At 49.2% G+C, this 19,293-nt stretch overlaps 3 protein-coding genes across 4 annotated transcripts; 2 read left to right on the top strand and 1 right to left on the bottom strand.

Moving 5' to 3' along the window:
• Positions 1–1,413: 1,413 nt before the first annotated feature.
• PSMB9 (proteasome 20S subunit beta 9) lies at positions 1,414–6,313 on the bottom strand. The gene is made up of 6 exons (XM_063097907.1): positions 6,228–6,313; positions 4,306–4,373; positions 3,451–3,582; positions 2,672–2,801; positions 2,300–2,441; positions 1,414–1,583 (listed from the first exon to the last, which is right to left on the bottom strand). The coding sequence occupies exons 1-6, from the start codon at positions 6,285–6,287 to the stop codon at positions 1,456–1,458; spliced, it is 660 nt and encodes a 219-aa protein (XP_062953977.1). The 5' UTR covers positions 6,288–6,313; the 3' UTR covers positions 1,414–1,455.
• Positions 6,314–6,706: 393 nt separating this feature from the next.
• Positions 6,707–14,299, top strand: TAP1 (transporter 1, ATP binding cassette subfamily B member). 2 transcript variants are annotated; one of them, XM_063097087.1, is made up of 11 exons: positions 6,707–7,481; positions 8,019–8,133; positions 8,280–8,410; positions 9,204–9,409; positions 9,825–10,022; positions 10,876–11,004; positions 11,162–11,350; positions 11,909–12,082; positions 12,317–12,479; positions 12,769–12,905; positions 13,677–14,299. In XM_063097087.1, exons 1-11 carry the CDS (start codon positions 6,887–6,889, stop codon positions 13,881–13,883), a joined length of 2,244 nt encoding a protein of 747 aa, XP_062953157.1. In that variant the 5' UTR covers positions 6,707–6,886; the 3' UTR covers positions 13,884–14,299. The 2 variants fall into 2 exon arrangements, with proteins under 2 accessions (XP_062953157.1, XP_062953156.1); XM_063097086.1 differs by having other exon boundaries at positions 6,800–7,481; positions 13,740–14,299.
• Positions 14,300–15,498: 1,199 nt separating this feature from the next.
• On the top strand, positions 15,499–18,432 carry PSMB8 (proteasome 20S subunit beta 8). Its single transcript, XM_063097811.1, has 6 exons — positions 15,499–15,665; positions 16,390–16,537; positions 16,693–16,804; positions 17,215–17,344; positions 17,690–17,894; positions 18,125–18,432. The coding sequence occupies exons 1-6, from the start codon at positions 15,519–15,521 to the stop codon at positions 18,211–18,213; spliced, it is 831 nt and encodes a 276-aa protein (XP_062953881.1). The 5' UTR covers positions 15,499–15,518; the 3' UTR covers positions 18,214–18,432.
• Positions 18,433–19,293: the final 861 nt, after the last annotated feature.

The raw sequence follows: 19,293 nt of genomic DNA, 5'->3' as shown, positions 1-19,293 counted from the left end.
TAGTGTTTCTCTTGGAGTTTTAGCACTTGTGCTAGCACCGCAGTGCAGCCCTGTACCTGAGGCCTGACTTCAGAGCAAAGCTGGGAAAGGAAAGGAAAAAAATTGAAAAACCACCCCTGGGAGGGTTGCTTCTTCAAGTTTAGACTCTCTTCACAACCCACCTGCTTTTCTTTACTTTTCAGAGTCCTCGAGTACTTGCTTTTTGTATACTGTTCAGAGTTTCTAGTTGTGACAGGGGGAAAGATTGGCTCTTAAACAATCATTTTAAAATTCAAAATAAATATCATGTCTAGAAACAATTCGAGGCTCTTGTAATTTTACATTTTTTCCACACTCTCAAGGGCATATGATTGCTTTAGAGCACTCTGAATTTGTATGTTTAGCCTGACATCCTACTAGTACTTCTGTTAAATATGCCTGTTAACTGCTCACTTATTAGCAAAATGGCATTCAGTGTTAGAGCTGTGAATTACCTTGGAAATCACCAACACTTGCTTTTGAAAGAAGAGGAAATGAGGGCTCACAGAAGGGGAATAATTTGTCCTGTCCTCAGGAAGTGCATGGCAAAGACAGCACCAGAACTCGGCTTTGTTTAATACAGTTACTCAGGTATCTTGTAACAACTGCCTAAGTGCCAACAAACGTGCTGGGCTAATTATTGCAGATTTCAAGGAGATGCTATGTGAGGCTTGAGGGAGAGGAAACTTTTATGTAGTGGCAGAGGAAAGGCGTACAATAAAATTAAATCCCAGATCCCAGCTTCTGAACTTGTTCTGTGACCTTGGTCAGGTGACTTAATCTTTCTAAGCCTCCATCTATCCTTAAACAGAAGTAGTAATACGTATATAGGCTTTTTGTTGTTTGGCTTCTAAGAGATAAAATTTATAAAGCTTTTAGCCATGGCTGGCTTAATAAATGTGGCTTTTTTTGATTATCCTTATTACTCTCTGAAATTCACAGTGCCCCCAAAATATTTAAGCATTTTCATACATTGATCTTTCATGTGAATTAAAGCATTATGAAAGGAATTCTTTTACATGTGAGTTTGCTGTTGCTCTTGGCTGATTTTCATGTGTGTAGCTGTCTTGTCCACTGATCAGTCTTAGCCTTAAAGGAGTGGGTCCAACTCCTCCCATCTCCTCACTTGTACCCTCAACCCTTGGGTATCAGAATGAGAATTTTTGTTGTTTGTAATATTTCAAAATCACTCAGTACAACATGCCTGTCTTGCATGGGGCTCTTTCTACTAGTATACTCTCCCCTTCTTTCTCTGGGAAAGATGTTTTAGACCTGGGACAAAATAATTAAAAGGGTATGCTGACATCTTGGAGGAAAGAAGCCCCCTCCCCTAAGCTTCATCTCTCTGAGCACCCATTTCCCATTGACCATTGACCATACTGGGATCTGGTCCGAGAGAGTTTATTACAAAACAAGGAAGGAAAGTCTGAAGAAGATTCAGTCATCATAGAATTTCGGCAGCTCGTTGCCCAAGATTACTTGATGGTCCACACCAGCAGCTGTAATAGTGACCAGGTAGATGACACCTCCACTAGAGCCATCCCGGCTCATGGCCAGAGCGATAGCTGCAGAGGGTTTCAAGTGGGAGACAGGGAGAGAGAATGGCTTGGCTTCAAAAATCTTTTCGTTCCCCTCCCGTCCATATGCCCACTACCAATTTCACCTCAAAATCCATCTTCCAAATTTGGAACTAGATAGAGGTAGTGGTTGCACAGCATTGTGAATGTAATTAATTCCATGCAGTTGTATATTTTTAAATGCTTAAAATGGCAATTATTATGTATGTTTTACCACAATAAAAAAAAATAGGGGAAAAAGAAAAAAAATCACATCTTCCAGAGAGGCATGCTTAGTGGTGTGCTGGTAAACCACCTTAAAAAGAAAAATCCTTTGTATGTAGCATCTGCTGAGGTCCATGGTATAAATACTCCCACCGTGATTGATTTCAAGTTACAAATAGCTTAACAAGCAGCTCACAAATCCTTGGATATTTAACAGTCAGTTCTCATGAGTTGGCCCAAGCCAGCCCCAGTACACCACTCGTTCTTACGGTGACTGTATATATTAATTTGGTTTACCCAGAACAGTCCTGATTTATCCCTGTTGTCCCAAAGTCCCAAATAGTTTAGCATTTATCCTGCCCCCTTTCACTCTCAAAAGAATCCCAGTTTGATCAGTAAATTAAACGGTCACCCATGTATTCCTCTGCCTATTCTTCATAATCTACTTCCTTTCCATGTTTAAAAACCCTCCCCAGGTACCCAGCCACTTGGTTAGTTACCATCTGTGGTGAAGCGCCTGCACTCCTCAGGAGACATGCCTGGTTTATATGCTGCATCCACATAACCGTAGATATAGGTGCTGCCAGAGCCACCGATGGCAAAGGGCTGTCGAGTCAGCATTCCTCCCAGTGTTCCATATACCTGGGGGAGGCATCCTCAGGTCAGACTAAAGGATCATCAAGTCTCTCCTTCCCACTGAGACAAGCAGGTGGTCTCTGTACCAGTATCTCATATCCGCAGTGGTTGAGACTGTAGCATGCTTTTAGAGGCAGTGTCTTTGGAGCTCATTGCTAGAATGACATATGACCCCCATCTCCATCTATAGGGGAGTGGGGAAGTCCAAGGTGGGGAGTGTGTTGGGAAGGACTCACCTGGCCGCCTTCATGCTGGTCCCAGCCAGCTACCATGAGATGTGCAGACAAGTCCTCCCGATATTTGTAGGTGATATTCCTCACCACGTTTGCAGCAGCCAGAACAAGTGGAGGTTCTTCCAGTTCCACCCTGAAGGAAGTGTTAGGAATAAAGGTTGATATAATTTTAAGTGTCACCTTCCTGTGCCATTACCATCGTCCCCACCAAGTAACACCTGAAACCTACAGCTGCAACAGTTCAAACTCTAGCTTCCCTCCCACATGCACAGGAGAACTAGGGTCCCACACCACCAACTGGTAAGCAGCTTAAAGTTGTTCACCTTCTTTCACTCAGCCCCTCTCCCCATCGCCCAATGACATAACTCTTTTGGCTGCAAGGGCTCTGCCCTTATGGGTAAAAGCAGATAAGCTTTACTTCTGTCCCAATGACCCTGATTTTTCATACTGTAGCTGCCTGATACTTTGGTGTGCTACTTCATAATTTTCTTCCTGATTTTCTATATTAGGATAGTGACTTACAGTTTCCAAACTGCTTTCACATACATCATTTGATTTTCAAAATAACCATCTGGCCAGATAGGGTAGATACTACTATCTCCACTTCACAGTTGCAGAAAATGGCTTAGAGAGATTCAGGTGCCAGTTCAAAGCTAACAAAAGCAGGAGCTGAAACAAATTTTCATTTCCCAATGCAGTGCTCCTGGAACAGGACACCGTATAGGGGTTCAGGGTTGGGGGAGCTCTAGCGGGTGTGGAGTCAGGATCCCGGAGCTTCATACCCATGGAGCTCCAGCTGGTAGGTGGCCATGTCAGCCACAGCCTGAGCGTCGGCTGCTGAACCAGAGAGTGCACAGTAGATGCGCTGGTGTAGGGGGGACAGCTTGTCAAACACTCGGTTCACCACCGCCTCTCTGTCAGGATGGGGTCAACAGTCATCTGTGTTAGAGTTGCAGGAAACTTTGAGGTGGATCACCCAATATGTCTCAAACTTACTTGACAAGAGAATAGCTGAAACTTAATGCTTAGGTTAAAGCTGGAAGGAAAAAATTGTCTCAGATAAACAAATCACTGCAAGTATTCATAAAAATTAGACTTAATTTATAATGAAGCAAAAAGTACTAAGTTAAGAAAAATGTGTCTGATCAAGTTTTCTTTGCTATTAACCATCTTAAGGGAGTTATATCCTATGAAACATAATGCAAGTGATATCGATCTAATTCCATGTACTCATTTTGCACATGAGGAAACTGGCTAAGAGGGGAGAGGAGACAAAATTCATACGACACGTGATAAATGAGAAACCAGATATCTGCTTGACAGAACCAACTTTTTTATCTCTAACCATCGATGGAAGGACGCCCCCTCACAAATCTATCTGCTGTCCCCTTCTCAGATCCTATTCCTTTACACTGGTCCATGTACACTGCAGAGACAGACCACATTCAGACCCCAGATACTCCTCCATGAATTCAGACCCAAGCACCCACCCAATATCTTATTATAGTGGCTTTTCAGAAAGGTCAGCTCCATTTCCCCAAAGCTCCACCCTACCAGTATTTTTGTGAATGGGTAAGAAAAATGTATATTTGGGGTTATTAGCCTTCTTCCAAATGTATATCTTCACTGGTACTCACCCCGCAGACACCCGGGAATCAGAGCCCACCACAACACCTCCATCAAACTCCACTGCCATGATGGTTGTCTGCAGAGACACAGAATATGGAATGTCAGAGCAGGAAGGTCCTTGATCCGCTCATGTTACAGAAGAGGAAACATTCCCAAAAAGGAAGGTGGCTGGCTTGGGGTCACACAGTAATTCAGGCCAGAACTGACTCCCAGTACAGTTTTTTCCCTTCACCTTTCCACTTTCTTCATTGCTTCTTCTGGCCGCAGGGAACTGTCACAGCCTGGCTGTGATACAACACAGAAAGAGCCGTATCCATAAGCCCCAGTTTCCTAAGTGGAATCCTTTCCACTCTGAAGAGAGAGGTGGGGATGAGCTCCTAGAGACAGAAGTGCTCCCTCTGAGGGGTGGGTTCAGGGGAGAACCTCCCAACCCCAGCGAAGAAGCCCCACAGTGAATTACCTCCACCACATGTGCTCACTGTCTGTGCACATGTGCTACAGACCCAACACACAGCAAGTTCCTGTGAACCTGGGAAACAGGGTCAGGTCTTTTTTTGGCCCAGAATCCTCCACCCACCTCCACCTAATCAAAAGTGAGTTCATTCATCTGCTGAACGGTGTAAAACATTGAGGAGGTCAGTGGTTAGCATGGCCAGGAGTCAAGGCAGGAGGGAAGTGACAAGCAACACACAGATGATTTGCAGTGAAAGTTTCACTGAATGGGTTTCTGATCAAGAGCTAAATAGATATATCAGTAGCCAGGGGAAGAGCTCTGTACCAAGAGAGGATTTGATTGGGGAGTTTGAGCTGACTTTTCTAGGTCAAGAAAAGAATCAAGGAAGAGTGGGGAAGAATAAAGCTATACTTTTCCTACTCCTGTTGAATAAGAAGGAGCCTTCAAGATCCTGGATTTAAAAGAGGAAACTGAGTCATAGAAAAGGCAAATCATGTATCCAAGGTCACCCAGAATAAATAGGAGACCTGGGACTAAATCCTAGATCTAACTCCCATCTCTTGTTTTGACTTCTGCTTCCTACTTTCCACTGCTCATTTGGCAGTGAGGAGAGATTTTCCAGCTCATAAATGGTTTTACTGCTACCTTTCTCCCCACTCCATAAGTTACTCTGGCCCCCAGAGATACTACCCTGATTGCACTTTCGGACATACTGACCTAGGGAATAGAGGGACAAAGAACAGGGGTAACATCCTTGAGGCTATTCTTCTATAACAAAGCCGCCCCAAGCCAAGAGTGGTGGCAGTATTCTGAGCGCAGAAGCCAGCCAGTCTTGGGGCCACCACCTGCTCCAGGCACCCATCCTGAGCAGGCGCATCCACCCAGCGGGCGCATGGGAGCGGGTAGGGAAGACACAGGGAAGGGAGAATGGCAGCACCTGGGCCAAGCAGGAGCCTTCTGGGGTCAGGATGGGGAAGGGCATCACGGGCTCACACAGAACCCCCATTATCGGTGCTTTGGGCTACGAGTTACCCAGGGAGAAGTACATGGAGGGTGTGTCTGAACAGCTGGTCCTTCTCAGTAAGTGCCCATATTCTCTTCTCCCAAGTGCTGTTCTACCACAATCAGGGCCCCATTTTCTCATGTGTTTGCACCGTCCCCAATCCCCTCTCTTGATTTAACCAGCCCCCACTGTCTAGACCAGAGTGAAAGCGAAAGCGCTTTACAGCCGCTTCCCCTTGACGCCTCCGGTTAAGCGCCAAAGCACCCCCTTCTCCGCCAGCCTCGCGTGCCCCGTTCCTTCACGGACCCCTAGACGACCCACTTCAGAACAGGGACACCCTGTGTTCACTGCGGAGTGCAAGCACTGGCTGCCGCAAGCCACCTTCCTACGTTTCACTTCTTGGCGGTTCCAAGATCCCGCGCCCGCTCCACCTCTTCCACCCCTTTGCTAACCCTCGAGCCCAGACCCATTACCCCGGTGTGGACTTCTCCGGCCCGGGGTAAGTCCGGGGTTGGTGCTCCCGCCCGCAGCATCTCAGCGAGGCGCCGCGATGCTCGCTGCTTGGGGCACTGGTTTGCGACTGGGACGGCGCGCTGCGCTCAGCCCATAGCCCCGCCCCTTCACGAAGCCCGCCAGGGGGCGCTGCGTCCTCTCGGTGAGGCACTAACCTGTGCCAGGCAGATCTGCCCGGAGACAGGTGACGAAAGAGCCCCGCCCTGAGGCTGTGGGGAGAAAGTTCCTGCAAGTGGATGTGGAGGAGGCGGGAAGATGAAGTAAGGCTGTGCCTGAGAGAAAGTAAGGGAGAAAATGGGGCACCAGGATTGCTCCCCGGAACATCAGATCTGATTTCAACGCCTGCTCCCCAGATAGTTTGGGCGGGCCACTTTTGGAAGTGGGCGGATCTAGTGAGCCAGCGGCCGCTTTCGATTTCCCCTAAACGGCTGCACTTCTCGCTAGCGCGACCAGGATCAGCCGGTTCCTGGGACTTTCCGAGAGGCCCGCCTCGGCCCGCCCCTACTCCTCCCCCAGCCGCGGGTCCCGGCGGACTCCGACAGCGCCCAGAGACCCCGGCCCCGCGGGGACAGCGGAGAGTCCCAGGCCGGGACGGGACCCGGGACAGCGCCCGCGCGCCATGGCCAGCTCAGGGTTCCCCGCTCCCTGCGGGTGCTTTTCTGTCTCCCGAGCTTCCCTCGCGTGGCTGGGGGCAACGCTGCTACTTCTCGCCGACTGGGTGCTGCTCCGGCACGCGCTGCCCCGAATCTCCCTGCTGGTGCCCACGGCGCTGCCGCTGCTCCGGGTCTGCGTGGTGGGCTTGAGCCGGGGGGCCGTGCTGTGGCTGGGGGCCCGCGGGGTCCTCAAGGCAACGGCTGGCTCCAAGAGCGACAGCGCCAGGGTCCGGGGATGGCTGGCGGCTCTGGAGCCCCTGGCGGCGGCGCTGGGCTTGGCCCTGCCTGGACTCGCCTTGTTCCGAGAGCTGGGTTCCTGGGGAGTCCCCAGGGACGCGGACAGCACCAGGCTCCTGCACTGGGGGAGTCGCTTGGACGCCTTCGTGGTCAGCTACGCGGCGGCACTGCCCGCAGCCGCCCTGTGGCACAAGCTCGGGAGCCTCTGGGTGCCCGGCGGTCGTGGGGGCTCTGGAGACGCTGTGCGTAGGCTTCTAGGCTGCCTGGGCTCGGAGATACACCGCCTCCCGCTGGTCCTGGTCCTGTTGGTCCTCTCCTGTCTTGGTAAGGGGGACGCAGGGCAGAGGGGAGGATGCAAGGGGACTGGGCAGGAATCAAGAGTGATGCTCAGTGAGGTAGAGTAGCGTGGGTTCTGGGAATGTGGGTCAGGGGACGGCGACCCAGCTCGGGTCCGGGGACCACTTCGTGCAGAGGAAAGAGCACCGGACTGGGTGGGAGGCAGGAGTCCCGGGCTCCAGTCCCGTCCCGGGCTCCAGTCCCACCCCAGGTCTTGTTTCACCGCACCACGCCGCCGTGGGCAAATCCTTCCCTCTGGGGAAGAGCGTCCTCATATCTAACAGGACGGTGTTCTACTCCATCATCTCTGTCCTTCTTAACTAAACCCCTGAAAGGTCTGGCGGGGAGACCATGGGCTGTGATTTCCAGGGCAGCCTATTCAGGCGCGGGAACGTGACCCGTGTCCTCTTTCTGCTGCTGCCTTCCGCGATCATCGTGAGAGGAGAGGCGTCGAGGGCAGGCTGATTGGAGCTGGCCTGCTTAGACTTCATATTTGTGGCTGACCAATCTCTTCTCTCTCTCCAGGGGAGATGGCCATTCCATTTTTCACGGGCCGCCTCACTGACTGGATTCTCCAAGATGCAGCTGCCACTGCCTTCACCCGAAACATAACTCTCATGTCCATTCTCACCATAGCCAGGTCTGGGGGCTGAGGATGGGCAACCTTAGAAAACAGGGAGTTGGAAGATGGGGCTGATGTCCAAAATGCATTTGTGTGGGGATACCTGGGACCTTCGCTCTGTCTCCTGAGCACACCTCTACCCTCCTTCTCCCTCCTCTCTCTAGTGCAGTGTTGGAGTTCATGGGCGATGGGATCTATAACAGCACCATGGGCCGAGTGCACAGCCACTTGCAAGGAGAAGTGTTTCGGGCAGTCCTGCGCCAAGAGACAGAGTTTTTCCAACAGAACCAAACAGGTTTCTCATGGAACTTATTATATACCCGTGTACTGTTCATATCCCCATATTTCTGCCCCATACTTCCCTATAACCTTGATCACTAACCCCCACAACACATACGCATTGTTATTTCTTATTCTTGACGTACCTCAGTAGCAAAATGTTGTCCTCTTTACCTTAAAAAAACACGACTTTGTGTTTTCGTTCAGGACTTTCCCATACGTCTATTCCTATGTGTCCCTAGATAGAAACTACAGAACTTCAAACCTGGAAATTTTGAGATCATGGGTTGAACTGCCTCATTTTACAGAGCAGAAAATTGAGGCCTAGACTTTCAATGCTAAAACTGGTATGTTCACATATGGCTGGAGACAGGCTTGGAGTTAGAACCTCAGTCACTTGGTTCCCAGTGTGGTGCTCATTACAGATTCCTGGGCTGCTTTTTTAGCGGCACCCTTCCTTCCCCTCTATCTCTGTTATATGACCAGTTTAAGCTCTCTCTGCCATGTTTATAGCACGGGATATTCAACTTCTTTAAGGAACAGAAGGCTTTCAGAGGAACTGTAATTTACATGTGCATCCATTTCTTTATAGTTATAATGAAGGGCTCTGACCAGGCTTTTCCTCTCTAACACTCATTCTCTGTGCATTGAGATTCCCAAACCTCCCCAAGTCCCTAACCTTGGCTTCCCTAGCCTCCTTGGAATCTGTGTTGCCCACCCTATCCCTGGCACCCTGGCTCATTGTTCCTTCCTCTCATCACTCTGAACCTGTCTCTTTCACTCCACTCTCTCCTTTCTGACCCTGGCAGGTGCCATCACATCTCGGGTAACAGAGGACACGTCCGCCCTGAGTGAATCTCTGAGTCAGGAGCTGAGCCTATTGCTATGGTACCTGGTGCGAGGGCTGTGCCTCTTGGGGCTCATGCTCTGGGGGTCATTGTCCCTCACCATGGTCACGCTGGCCGCCCTGCCTCTGCTTTTCCTTCTGCCTAAGAAGCTGGGAAAGTGGTTCCAGGTACGTCCAGGGAGTTGGCTGCACCTACACAGACCCTCATCTCCAGACTTGGCAGACTCAGTTCCTCTCAGATTGTATTCAGTACAACTTTCTTGGTATCCTTACTGATTCTCCATCTTCATGGAACTCCTTGTCCCTATAGTTCATGTTCCCAGATTGCTCAACATCCTTCATATTCCCTGTCTTCTCTTCTAACTCCTGCCCACCATCTGTCTTTAAGAATATGATCCCCCACCCATTGGGTCATTTTCCTCTCCCCTGGATCACTTTAGTATCAGAGGACATAGCTGTGTGCCTTTCTCTTCTCTTCTGTCCCTCTGCCTCTCACCTTTAATTTCCAACTAGTTAATTCAGGTATTAGTATCCCTTATGATTTGCCAACCATGTGTGACACCTCTTGTCCATGTCTCCACAGTCACTGGAAGTACAGTTGCTGGAGTCTCGGGCACAGTCCAGCCAGGTGGCTATTGAGGCTCTGTCAGCTATGCCTACAGTCCGGAGCTTTGCCAATGAGGAGGGTGAGGCCCAGAAGTATAGGCAAAAGCTTCAGGAAATGAAGACACTCAACCAGAAGAAGGCCGTGGCCTATGCAGTCAACCTCTGGACCACCAGTGTGAGCACCTGGAGATGAATACCCATTCCCTCATCCCTAAGATGCCTCAACTCCATTCCCTTATCCACGACCCTGCTCCCACTCCTCCTCCACTGGGAAATAGTTGGTTCAGTGTTTTCATCTGAGTGACCTGAGGCTTAATTACTCCACTCAGTGTCCCTAACCTCCTCCCTCTTTTTAGGGATGCTAGGTGCCTTCCTTTTACTATGGTACACAAAATCTATGTGTCAAACACATGGATTAGAGTGATGCCATGTCTTCCAGTTCTAGGGCCTTCCTTTGCCTCTCAGGGGCAGCTCAGGGAGCCATAAATTCCTACACGTGGGCCCACTTCATGCTGATACTGTATGGCTGTGCTAGTGAGAGCCATGGGAATAATGGAAGGCAGAGATGAAGGGCATCTATGATGTGATGGAAAAAGAACTAGACTCGTAATCGGAAGTTCCTGCCTTGATTCTGCCATTTACTAGCCCTGCAACCATGGGCAAGTAACTTACCTTTTCTGAGACTGTTTCCTCATTTTAAAAAAATGGGCATGATATAACTTTCTTTATAGGGCCCTTGATATGAGTTTTAATTGACATCACATTCATGAAGCCTTTTGTGAAGAGTAAAATCATACCCAAACAAGGTGGTAATGGTGATGGTAATGAAGATAATGGTGACTTCTGTGATGTGCATTTGAGTCAGTTTCTGTGGGCTCCTGATGGTTTTCCTCCTTTCTGCCTATTGAGCCTGCTGCTGTTAATTGGGGGAGGGGGATTTTATATCTCCTTTATGCTAATGACTCTGGTTTTTTGTGTACCCTCTAGATTTTCTACCACAATCCCCCTTTTCTGTGGTCTCTGTACAGATCTCAGGGATGCTGCTGAAGGTGGGAATCCTGTACATGGGTGGGCACCTGGTGACAAGTGGGGCTGTGAGCAGTGGGAACCTTGTCACATTTGTTCTCTACCAGATCCAGTTCACCACAGCTGTTGAGGTGAGGTCCCTCCCGTTTCACTCCCCGGTGCTATTCCTCCCCCCATTCCATCACCATCTGTCCACTTTCCTTCTGTTCTTTACCTGCTCATATCACGTAATGCTGGCAAGCAGATTAGGGCTCCCCACACTTTCTCACTATTCACACCTCCTTCCAGGTACTGCTGTCCACCTACCCACGTGTACAGAAGGCTGTGGGCTCCTCAGAGAAAATATTTGAATACCTGGATCGGACCCCTTGCTGCCCACCCAGTGGTCTGTTGACTTCCTTAAACTTGGAGGGTCTTGTCCAGTTCCAAGACATCTCCTTTGCCTACTCAAACTGTCCAGATGTCCCAGTGTTGCAGGTACAACCTACCAATCCCTGTACTCCGCTGACCCCACGCTTAACTCTGCCATCCTAAGTTTTCTTCCTGCATGTAGCCTGCTTATCACCAAGCACAGATCCTTCCTAACTTTTTAAAGGCAGTAATAAGCATCATCTGTTCCATAAATCTTTCCCAAACTCAAGTACTAGTTTGGGATCCCAAGGAGAATGGCAGAAGAGGTTTCAAAGAGAAGTTTCTTACATTCCAAGGAATTGTTGCAGCAAAATCCATCCCCAGTCTTCCACACTTTCTTTTTATTTCCATTTGTGTTTCCTAATGTAATTTTTGCCTGTTTTCTGGTGGTATTTGATATCAAGTGTGTGGCATAGTGGTGCTCGGTCTTCACCCTTGTCTTTGTCTCATCTTCCATTTTCACTATTTGGGGAGGCATCATCCCATAAACCTGTATACGTGGGAGGGTAGGAGTTTTCTCCTTTCTTCTCTGGGGTAAGATGTCATGCTATGTAACAAGACAATGACAGTCTCAAGGTCAGGGGCCTTGGTCTGACTCTTATTGTGCGATTCTCTGGCCTCCAGGGGCTGACATTCACCCTACGTCCTGGTGAGGTGACAGCGTTAGTGGGACCCAATGGGTCTGGGAAGAGCACAGTGGCTGCCCTGCTGCAGAATCTGTACCAGCCCACCCAGGGGCAGCTGCTGCTGGATGGGAAGCCTCTTTCCCAATATGAGCACCACTATCTGCACAGCCAGGTGAGCAAGAAGGTGGCATGGGGGAGGGCAGAGAGCATCAAGTAAGAAGACTGATCACTCTTAAAGGAGGGTTAGGGAATGATAGGAGACCTCGGGTGGAGATGGGGGTGTGGTCAGGAGAGAGAGCATGTGATTTTGCAATATGCTCTCAATAAAGATTTTGAATTGTCCATCTCCAGATAACCATACTCCTGTGTTCCTTGTTCTATGACTGTTCATAATTTTTTGTCTCAGGTGGCTGCAGTGAGACAAGAGCCACAGCTATTTGGAAGAAGTCTTCGAGAAAATATTGCCTATGGCCTGATCCAGAAGCCAACTATGGAGGAAATCACAGCTGCTGCAGTAGAATCTGGGGCTCATAGTTTCATCGTTGGACTCCCTCAGGGCTATGACACAGGTACTCTCTCCATCCATCTCATCACTCATCATCTTTACCTTTACTGAAACCCCAGTAGTCCTGCCTTCACTCTTAAATCTCTCCTGCCCCATGGACATCAATTCGAAGTTGTAAGGTCTTGTTCCTATGGTCTCTTCATCCTCACATACTCGGAACCCCATTCACCTTCCTAGAACCTCCCCTATCCAGCTGCATCCATCAGTCCTTGGTGTGTCTGTGTGTGTGTCTGTGTGTGTGTGCGTGTGCACATGTGGCTATCCAGCTCTCATCTTGGCTTTTATCTCTGCAGAGGTAGGGGAAGCTGGGAGCCAGCTGTCAGGGGGTCAGCGACAGGCAGTGGCCTTGGCCCGAGCACTGATCCGTAAACCACGTGTCCTTATCTTGGATGATGCCACCAGTGCCCTGGATGCAAACAGCCAGTTACGGGTGAGAGTCATCTGAATGCCTATATCCCACCCATCTTGCTTCCTTTACTTATCTCGTGATAGTTAAACTAATAGCATAATTATACAAACCAGTCCTTTAAATTCTTTGTTCCCATTAGCTTCTCCCCAAGACACCTAGAACCAGTTAAAAGAGACTATCTACAGCCTCTGAACCTTTAAAGCCAAACATAAGGAAAAGACTGTCCTAAAAATATTAATATTAATTAAGCTTGTACTATGTGCCAGACATTACTAGGCCCTTTACATGTACCATCTCATTTATTCATCATGGATTCTTGTGAGCTGGGCATTGTGATCCTTGTTCTCCAGATGACAAAATGGAGGCTAAGAGAGGCTGAATAACCTGCTAAAGGTCATACAGCCATTGAATAGCAGAGCCTGTACCCAAATTCAGGTCTGCCTGACTGAAAAGCTCATGCATTTTACTACTAAGTTATATTTGATTAAAATCTAATATAAAAATTCCCAATCCATAAGTAGAGAGGAGAGACATTCGATACTCTTTACTCTTCTTTTATGGGTTTTGCCATAGGACTCTTACTTTCATCCCACTTTTGCCACCTCATGTATACAGTCCTTAACAAAACAAAGGTTTGGCAGAGAAGCACTCAGAATGGGAATCTTCGGTGTCTTTGTTGTTGTTGTCAGAGGCAGCAGTGATCTTGTGAAGTCTGTCCCAGCTGTGGAAACACAGATGTCACCCTGGGTTGGGAGAGGTCCCTGGCTCTGACAAAGGTGTATGTCTTCTCAGGTGGAGCGTCTCCTGTATAAAAGCTCTGAACGGTGCTCTCGCTCTGTGCTTCTCATCACCCAGCATCTCAGCTTGGTGGAGCAGGCTGACCACATCCTCTTTCTGGAAGGAGGCACTATCTGTGAGGCGGGAACCCACCAGCAGCTCATGGAGAATAGGGGACGCTACTGGACCATGGTGCAGGCTCCTGCAGGTGCTCCAGAATGAAAGACTTCTTGGACCTGCACACACTATCTCCCTCCCCTTTCTTCTCTCTGTGGTGGAGAATTTGGGAGCAAAGATCCTGCCTGAGCTGCAGAGTAGACAGCTGCTTCTAGGAGTAGTTACATCCTAAAATGTAACTCCCTAGGTGATCCCTAAAATTTGCCATGCGTATTACCTCTTCACCAGGCTCCACTTGATAATGCCGACTTTCTGGAAGAAAACCAGGATTTATAACTTTTTAGTGTAACTGGGTTTAGAGCCAGGGTTGATGCTTTGGTGTGAATAGCACTCTGAAAATGAGGAGAAATATTCAGAAAGTACAGAAAGGGATCAGCTACTTTCAGTATGACCAAAGACATGTGCTGCCCCATAAATACCCTGTGGATTCTTGATATTTATAATAAAATTGGTGTTTTGTACTGTGGTTTCTCGTGTTTCCGGCACGCGTAAAGGCCCATTGTCTTTCGCAGCGAACTTTTCAGCAGCCTGGTGTCACCCTCCTTTAGCATCCTCAGTGTTTTACAGCCCTAGGTGCACCATCTTCTCCCTTAAGTTTTCTATTTCCTGAGTCCCCCCTCCACCTCCCCATCCCCCCGCGCCCGCCGCCAAGGAAGAGCAAGGTCCCCGCCAGGGCGCCAGCAGCTGCAGCTCAGAGCCGTGACCTTCCTGAGGTGGAAGACGGAGGGCGCGCGGCCAGAGGAAGTGCGAGCGCGCGCAGGGGCTGGCGGCGCCTCACACTTCATCCGCGCCGGCTCCGGTCCCTTGTGAAGGGCTTATGCGGCTCGGAACTGGCACCTGCCGGGGGAAACCTCAGGGTGGTGGGCAGGGTTATCTAGTAAATCTCTCCCATTGGCGGGTGGGCAGAGTCGTGTGACGTTAGCAGTTGCTGGGCAGATAAGGCCAGAGCAGGTTGCGAGGAGGGGCGGGGCTCAGAGAAATTAAGCTCAGCAGCGTCCCGCCAAGCAGAGGGCAGCTCGCGGTGGAGCAGGGGAAGACAAAAAGGGCATGTTCTTGTGGGTGGCCGCAGGTTAGGGAGACCGTTGAACCGGGAGGGACCCTAGGAGGGACCACGTCGAAAGAGTCAGAGACTGCGCCCTCTCCTTGGCGTCCCTTCCCCACACGCTGCGGGTACATTCTATTGCCTGTTGCCCTAGGACCTGTTCTCAAGACTCAGAGCCCCCACGTACTCCTATCAATCCCCTACTTTAACACAATAATGCTCATTACTCCCTCTCCCCATCCCCCACCCCCACGACTTCAAACTGCTCCCAGCACCTTGCTGATTACTAGCCTTCTGGTTGAGGCTACGCCTTCAGGTGACACGACCCCACCCCACTGTATCGAGAGGATGCCCGGCCTGTAGGTGTCTCTCCTAATCTATCGCCAAGGGCTTTCGAAGGTGCTCGTCCTTGTCTTCCTTTCTTCTGACAATCCTTTACCATCGTTTCTCCGGCCTCCGTGAAGGTAGAGCAGAGAAACCCACTCCCACTATGATATCCCTGGTCCAGACAACCATCGTCCTTTTCTCGGAAAGAGCAGGGGATGTGGAAGAAATGCTGGCTCCCTCCCCTTCGAGCTGTGGCTTTCGCTTTCACTTCCTCCTCCGAGAGCCGACGGATCTCCGGGTGCCAGGCGATCATGGCTTTACTGGACGTGTGCGGAGCCCCCCCAGCGCAGCGGCCGGACTGGGCTTTCCCGGTGGCGGGAGGAAGGCATCGCTCGGACCCGGGCCACTACAGTTTCTCTATGCGATCTCCGGAGCTCGCCCTCCCCCGGGGAATGCAGGTCTGGGCTGTAAGGGAACCTCGAGGGATGAGGGGAGGAGGGCGCAGAGTAACGGAGGGTCTGCCTCGAGACTGCCCGGAGGCAGAGGCGAGGAAACGCGGAGGGAGCATCCTTCAGCCCAGCAGAGCAATATCCAGGGCCCGACCCAGGGAAGAGGCCACGTGGGGATGGGGGCACAGATTTGGGCAAAGAGTTGTAGGTGAAGAGGAGGCTCCCATAGGAAGATGAGAGCTTTCCTGCCCTTTCTCCACCACACAGGTCATGAAGACTTTTTCATGGGCTTATCATATGATATAGGGGCTGTATAGTGTCTTGGAAAGCTATGAACGTTGGCGTCTAGCCTGCCTCAGCAACTCAGTGTTGTGTGATTTAGAACAAGTCACTTAGTCTAGGTTTCAAGTCCCTCGTCTGTAAAATGAGAATACTGTTAATAAAAGGTGTTTTGTGAAGGTGGAATGATCTGTGCATGGAAAAAACCCTTAAAGTCATCCTTCAAATGTTTAGTTATAATAACATTTGTTTTCTTTCATTTCTATTGCACTGGAAAATGGACCAGGCTCGTGACATGTGCCTCTTCTTTTCCTTCTCTCAAGCCATTTCCTTCTAGAGACTCCTTATGGTTAGAGAATTTCTGCATATCTCCTCATCCTCATACTCTCTAAAACCCTTTCCTGGAGCCCCCTGCTACAGAAGTTTTCATTGCCTCTACCTCTTCTGTTATTAGCCCACTGACTTCTTCCAGTCCCTGGGTGCAGACAGAGAAAGAAACAATCAGATTGAGATGGCCCATGGCACCACCACGCTTGCCTTCAAGTTCCAACATGGAGTGATTGTAGCAGTGGATTCTCGGGCCTCGGCTGGAAGTTACATTGGTGAGTGTGTGAGCTCCAGGAGGCAGAATCTGGGGAGCTGGGCTCTCCTCTCGGCAAGAGCCCAACATCTGCACCAAAGTGAAAGTGGATGTTGATTTAGGACACACAGAACTGTGTGATCATCCCTCCTCTCTCAAAACTCCATATTCTTCCAGCCACCTTACGGACGAACAAGGTGATTGAGATTAACCCTTACCTGCTTGGCACCATGTCTGGCTGTGCAGCGGACTGTCAATACTGGGAGCGTCTGCTGGCCAAGGAATGCAGGTAAGGCAGGCTTCTCATCTCCCTTTTTCAGCTTAGTGGTCAATTCCTGGATCTCCCAGCACTGCACCTCACCCTTGTCCCATGTGGCCCATCTTAGTGCTAATAGAGTATTTCACAAAACACCCTTTTAGTGATAAAAACCTCCAAAATTTCAGACTATACTCCTGCCCATAAGCCAGATAATTTGTCAATGATTTAGCACTGACACCATCAACCCTGGTGGGATGGTATTACTTACTAGGCTTTCTTTATGTGTTTTAGATACTTTAAATTCCAAATCTTTCCCTGATGCTCAGATCCTACAAAATAATTCCTTTCAAATGCTTATCTCTTCAACCTTGTCTTGCCCCATCAAGTGGGAAAGAGCTATCTTCTACTGCAACCTCTAAATTTCAACACCCCCCCCCCAGGCTGTACTATCTGCGGAACGGGGAGCGTATCTCGGTGTCAGCAGCCTCCAAACTGCTCGCCAACATGATGTGCCAGTACCGGGGCATGGGCCTTTCCATGGGCAGTATGATCTGTGGCTGGGACAAGAAGGTGGGTGCTCTCTGTTCTCCATCTCTCCCATCATGGATGAGAGATCTGTCTCCCCATTGCACACTCCCCTGCAAGATCCGTGGCATACAGGATGCTTTGTTGTAGAACTGTTCCGGTTCTAAATGGGCTGTTTCTAGGACCATTGCATATCCCTTTTGTTAAAATAGCTCATTCAACTTTGCTTTTCCTTTTTTATTTCTAAAATTCTATGATTCTATGTCCTAATTCAAATGTTCCTGTGGTAATATTCATTCTTTTGTCACTTTTTATGACTCCCACTTGATCCTCTATGTTATCAACATCTCCCTCTCCAATTGCAACCTGGAACCTTCTCTCATCTTGTAGGGTCCCGGACTCTACTATGTGAATGAAGATGGGACTCGGCTCTCAGGAAATATGTTCTCCACTGGTAGTGGGAACACTTATGCCTACGGGGTCATGGACAGTGGCTATCGGCCCAATCTTAGCCTTGAAGAGGCCTATGACCTTGGCCGCAGGGCTATTGCTCATGCCACCCACAGAGACAGCTATTCTGGAGGCGTTGTCAATAGTAAGAGACCTGTGCTCCCACCACCATGCTTGGGGGGAGGGGGATTTAAAATTGGGAGACTCAGAGGAGGCAAAGTGTCAGGGAGGGGGTTTTCAGAGTCAGAAGAGGGGCACTAAAGTCCTTCTAATAAGGGTTTTGAGCATGTTTGAGTTGCCACCTTCCCCTTAACACCATTAACAGTAACTTGTTGAAGTGAAAGGTCACTCTGTGCTCTTTTCTCATTTGCCCAGTGTACCACATGAAGGAAGATGGTTGGGTGAAAGTGGAAAGTACAGATGTCAGCGACCTGCTACACCAGTACCGGGAAGCCCACGAGTAACGGTGATGGTGGCTGGGCAGGCCTCCTCTGGGAGAACCTGGCTGACTCAGGGACCTGGGCCAGCATAAGCCCCAGGAGAAGGAGAGGCCTAAACTGAGCCGGAAAGAGAGAAAAGGCTCAATGGTCAATGGGGGAGGGTGGAGTCCATCCCTTTATGTGTTCTCTATTTTAACCTCCTGGGTGCCCCACTAATCACAATAAAGGAAAAACGGTTATAAATGCCTTTGTCCTGTGGCTGAGTGGGGTTGGGGCTATGTTTGTTGGGCGGGGGGCAGAAATAAAGAGAAGCTTTCCTTGGAGAAGGGACTCAAACTCCTATCTAAGAAATGGGGCTTCACCAAATGTTTCTTCCTGGGTTTTCTGTTCACACTCATCTCTCCAGGACCTCAGAAAGGCTGATTATTGTTTGTGGACAGTTATTTGCAATTTCATTTAGGTTAGGGTCCCACAAGAGGCACAACCTGGAGACTCCTGTGTGGTTCACTGCTAATGGTTTGGGTGACTGGGAGTAGGGCACCTAGAACAACTGCTTTTGACTTTGTAGAGTGGGATGAAAAAGCTTCCACCTCACAGGTGTTTGATAACTGTAAACATCATACCATTTACCCTAAATAACACTTTGGAGATATTGAAAGTAAAGAAGGACATTAGGGGTTCATGATGTGTCATTAAAATGTCAGAATGGATACGGTTGGAGAAATTATAGTAATCCCCTAGTTTAAATCCACGCCCCCCCCCCCCCCCCCCCCCCGCACAACATATTTTAAAACTGAAGTGATTCACTGGTATTCACACCAATAACATTTTAAAAGGGTGGTTTGGAATCCAAGTGATCCTCTGTTTAGGTTTTTTATCTTTTATTTTTTTTTAGTTTGAGAGGTAGTTTCAACCTGGAGAGTCATTTCTGGAATAAACAAATCTGCATGTTCCATAGGTAAGCTTAAGTTTGGACAGGATCCATAGGAAACCTGATTACTGTCCTAATCCGTGTTAAAATGGACCAAGAAACAAAGTCCAGTATCTGGCATTTCCCTCACATGCTGAAGGTGCTCCCAGCATAACTTGGAGTACAAACCTGGA

This window comes from Cynocephalus volans, chromosome 5, assembly GCF_027409185.1.
Source record: "Cynocephalus volans isolate mCynVol1 chromosome 5, mCynVol1.pri, whole genome shotgun sequence".
NCBI classification, from domain to species: Eukaryota; Metazoa; Chordata; class Mammalia; order Dermoptera; family Cynocephalidae; genus Cynocephalus; species Cynocephalus volans.
This window is presented reverse-complemented; position numbering and strand designations above follow the sequence as displayed.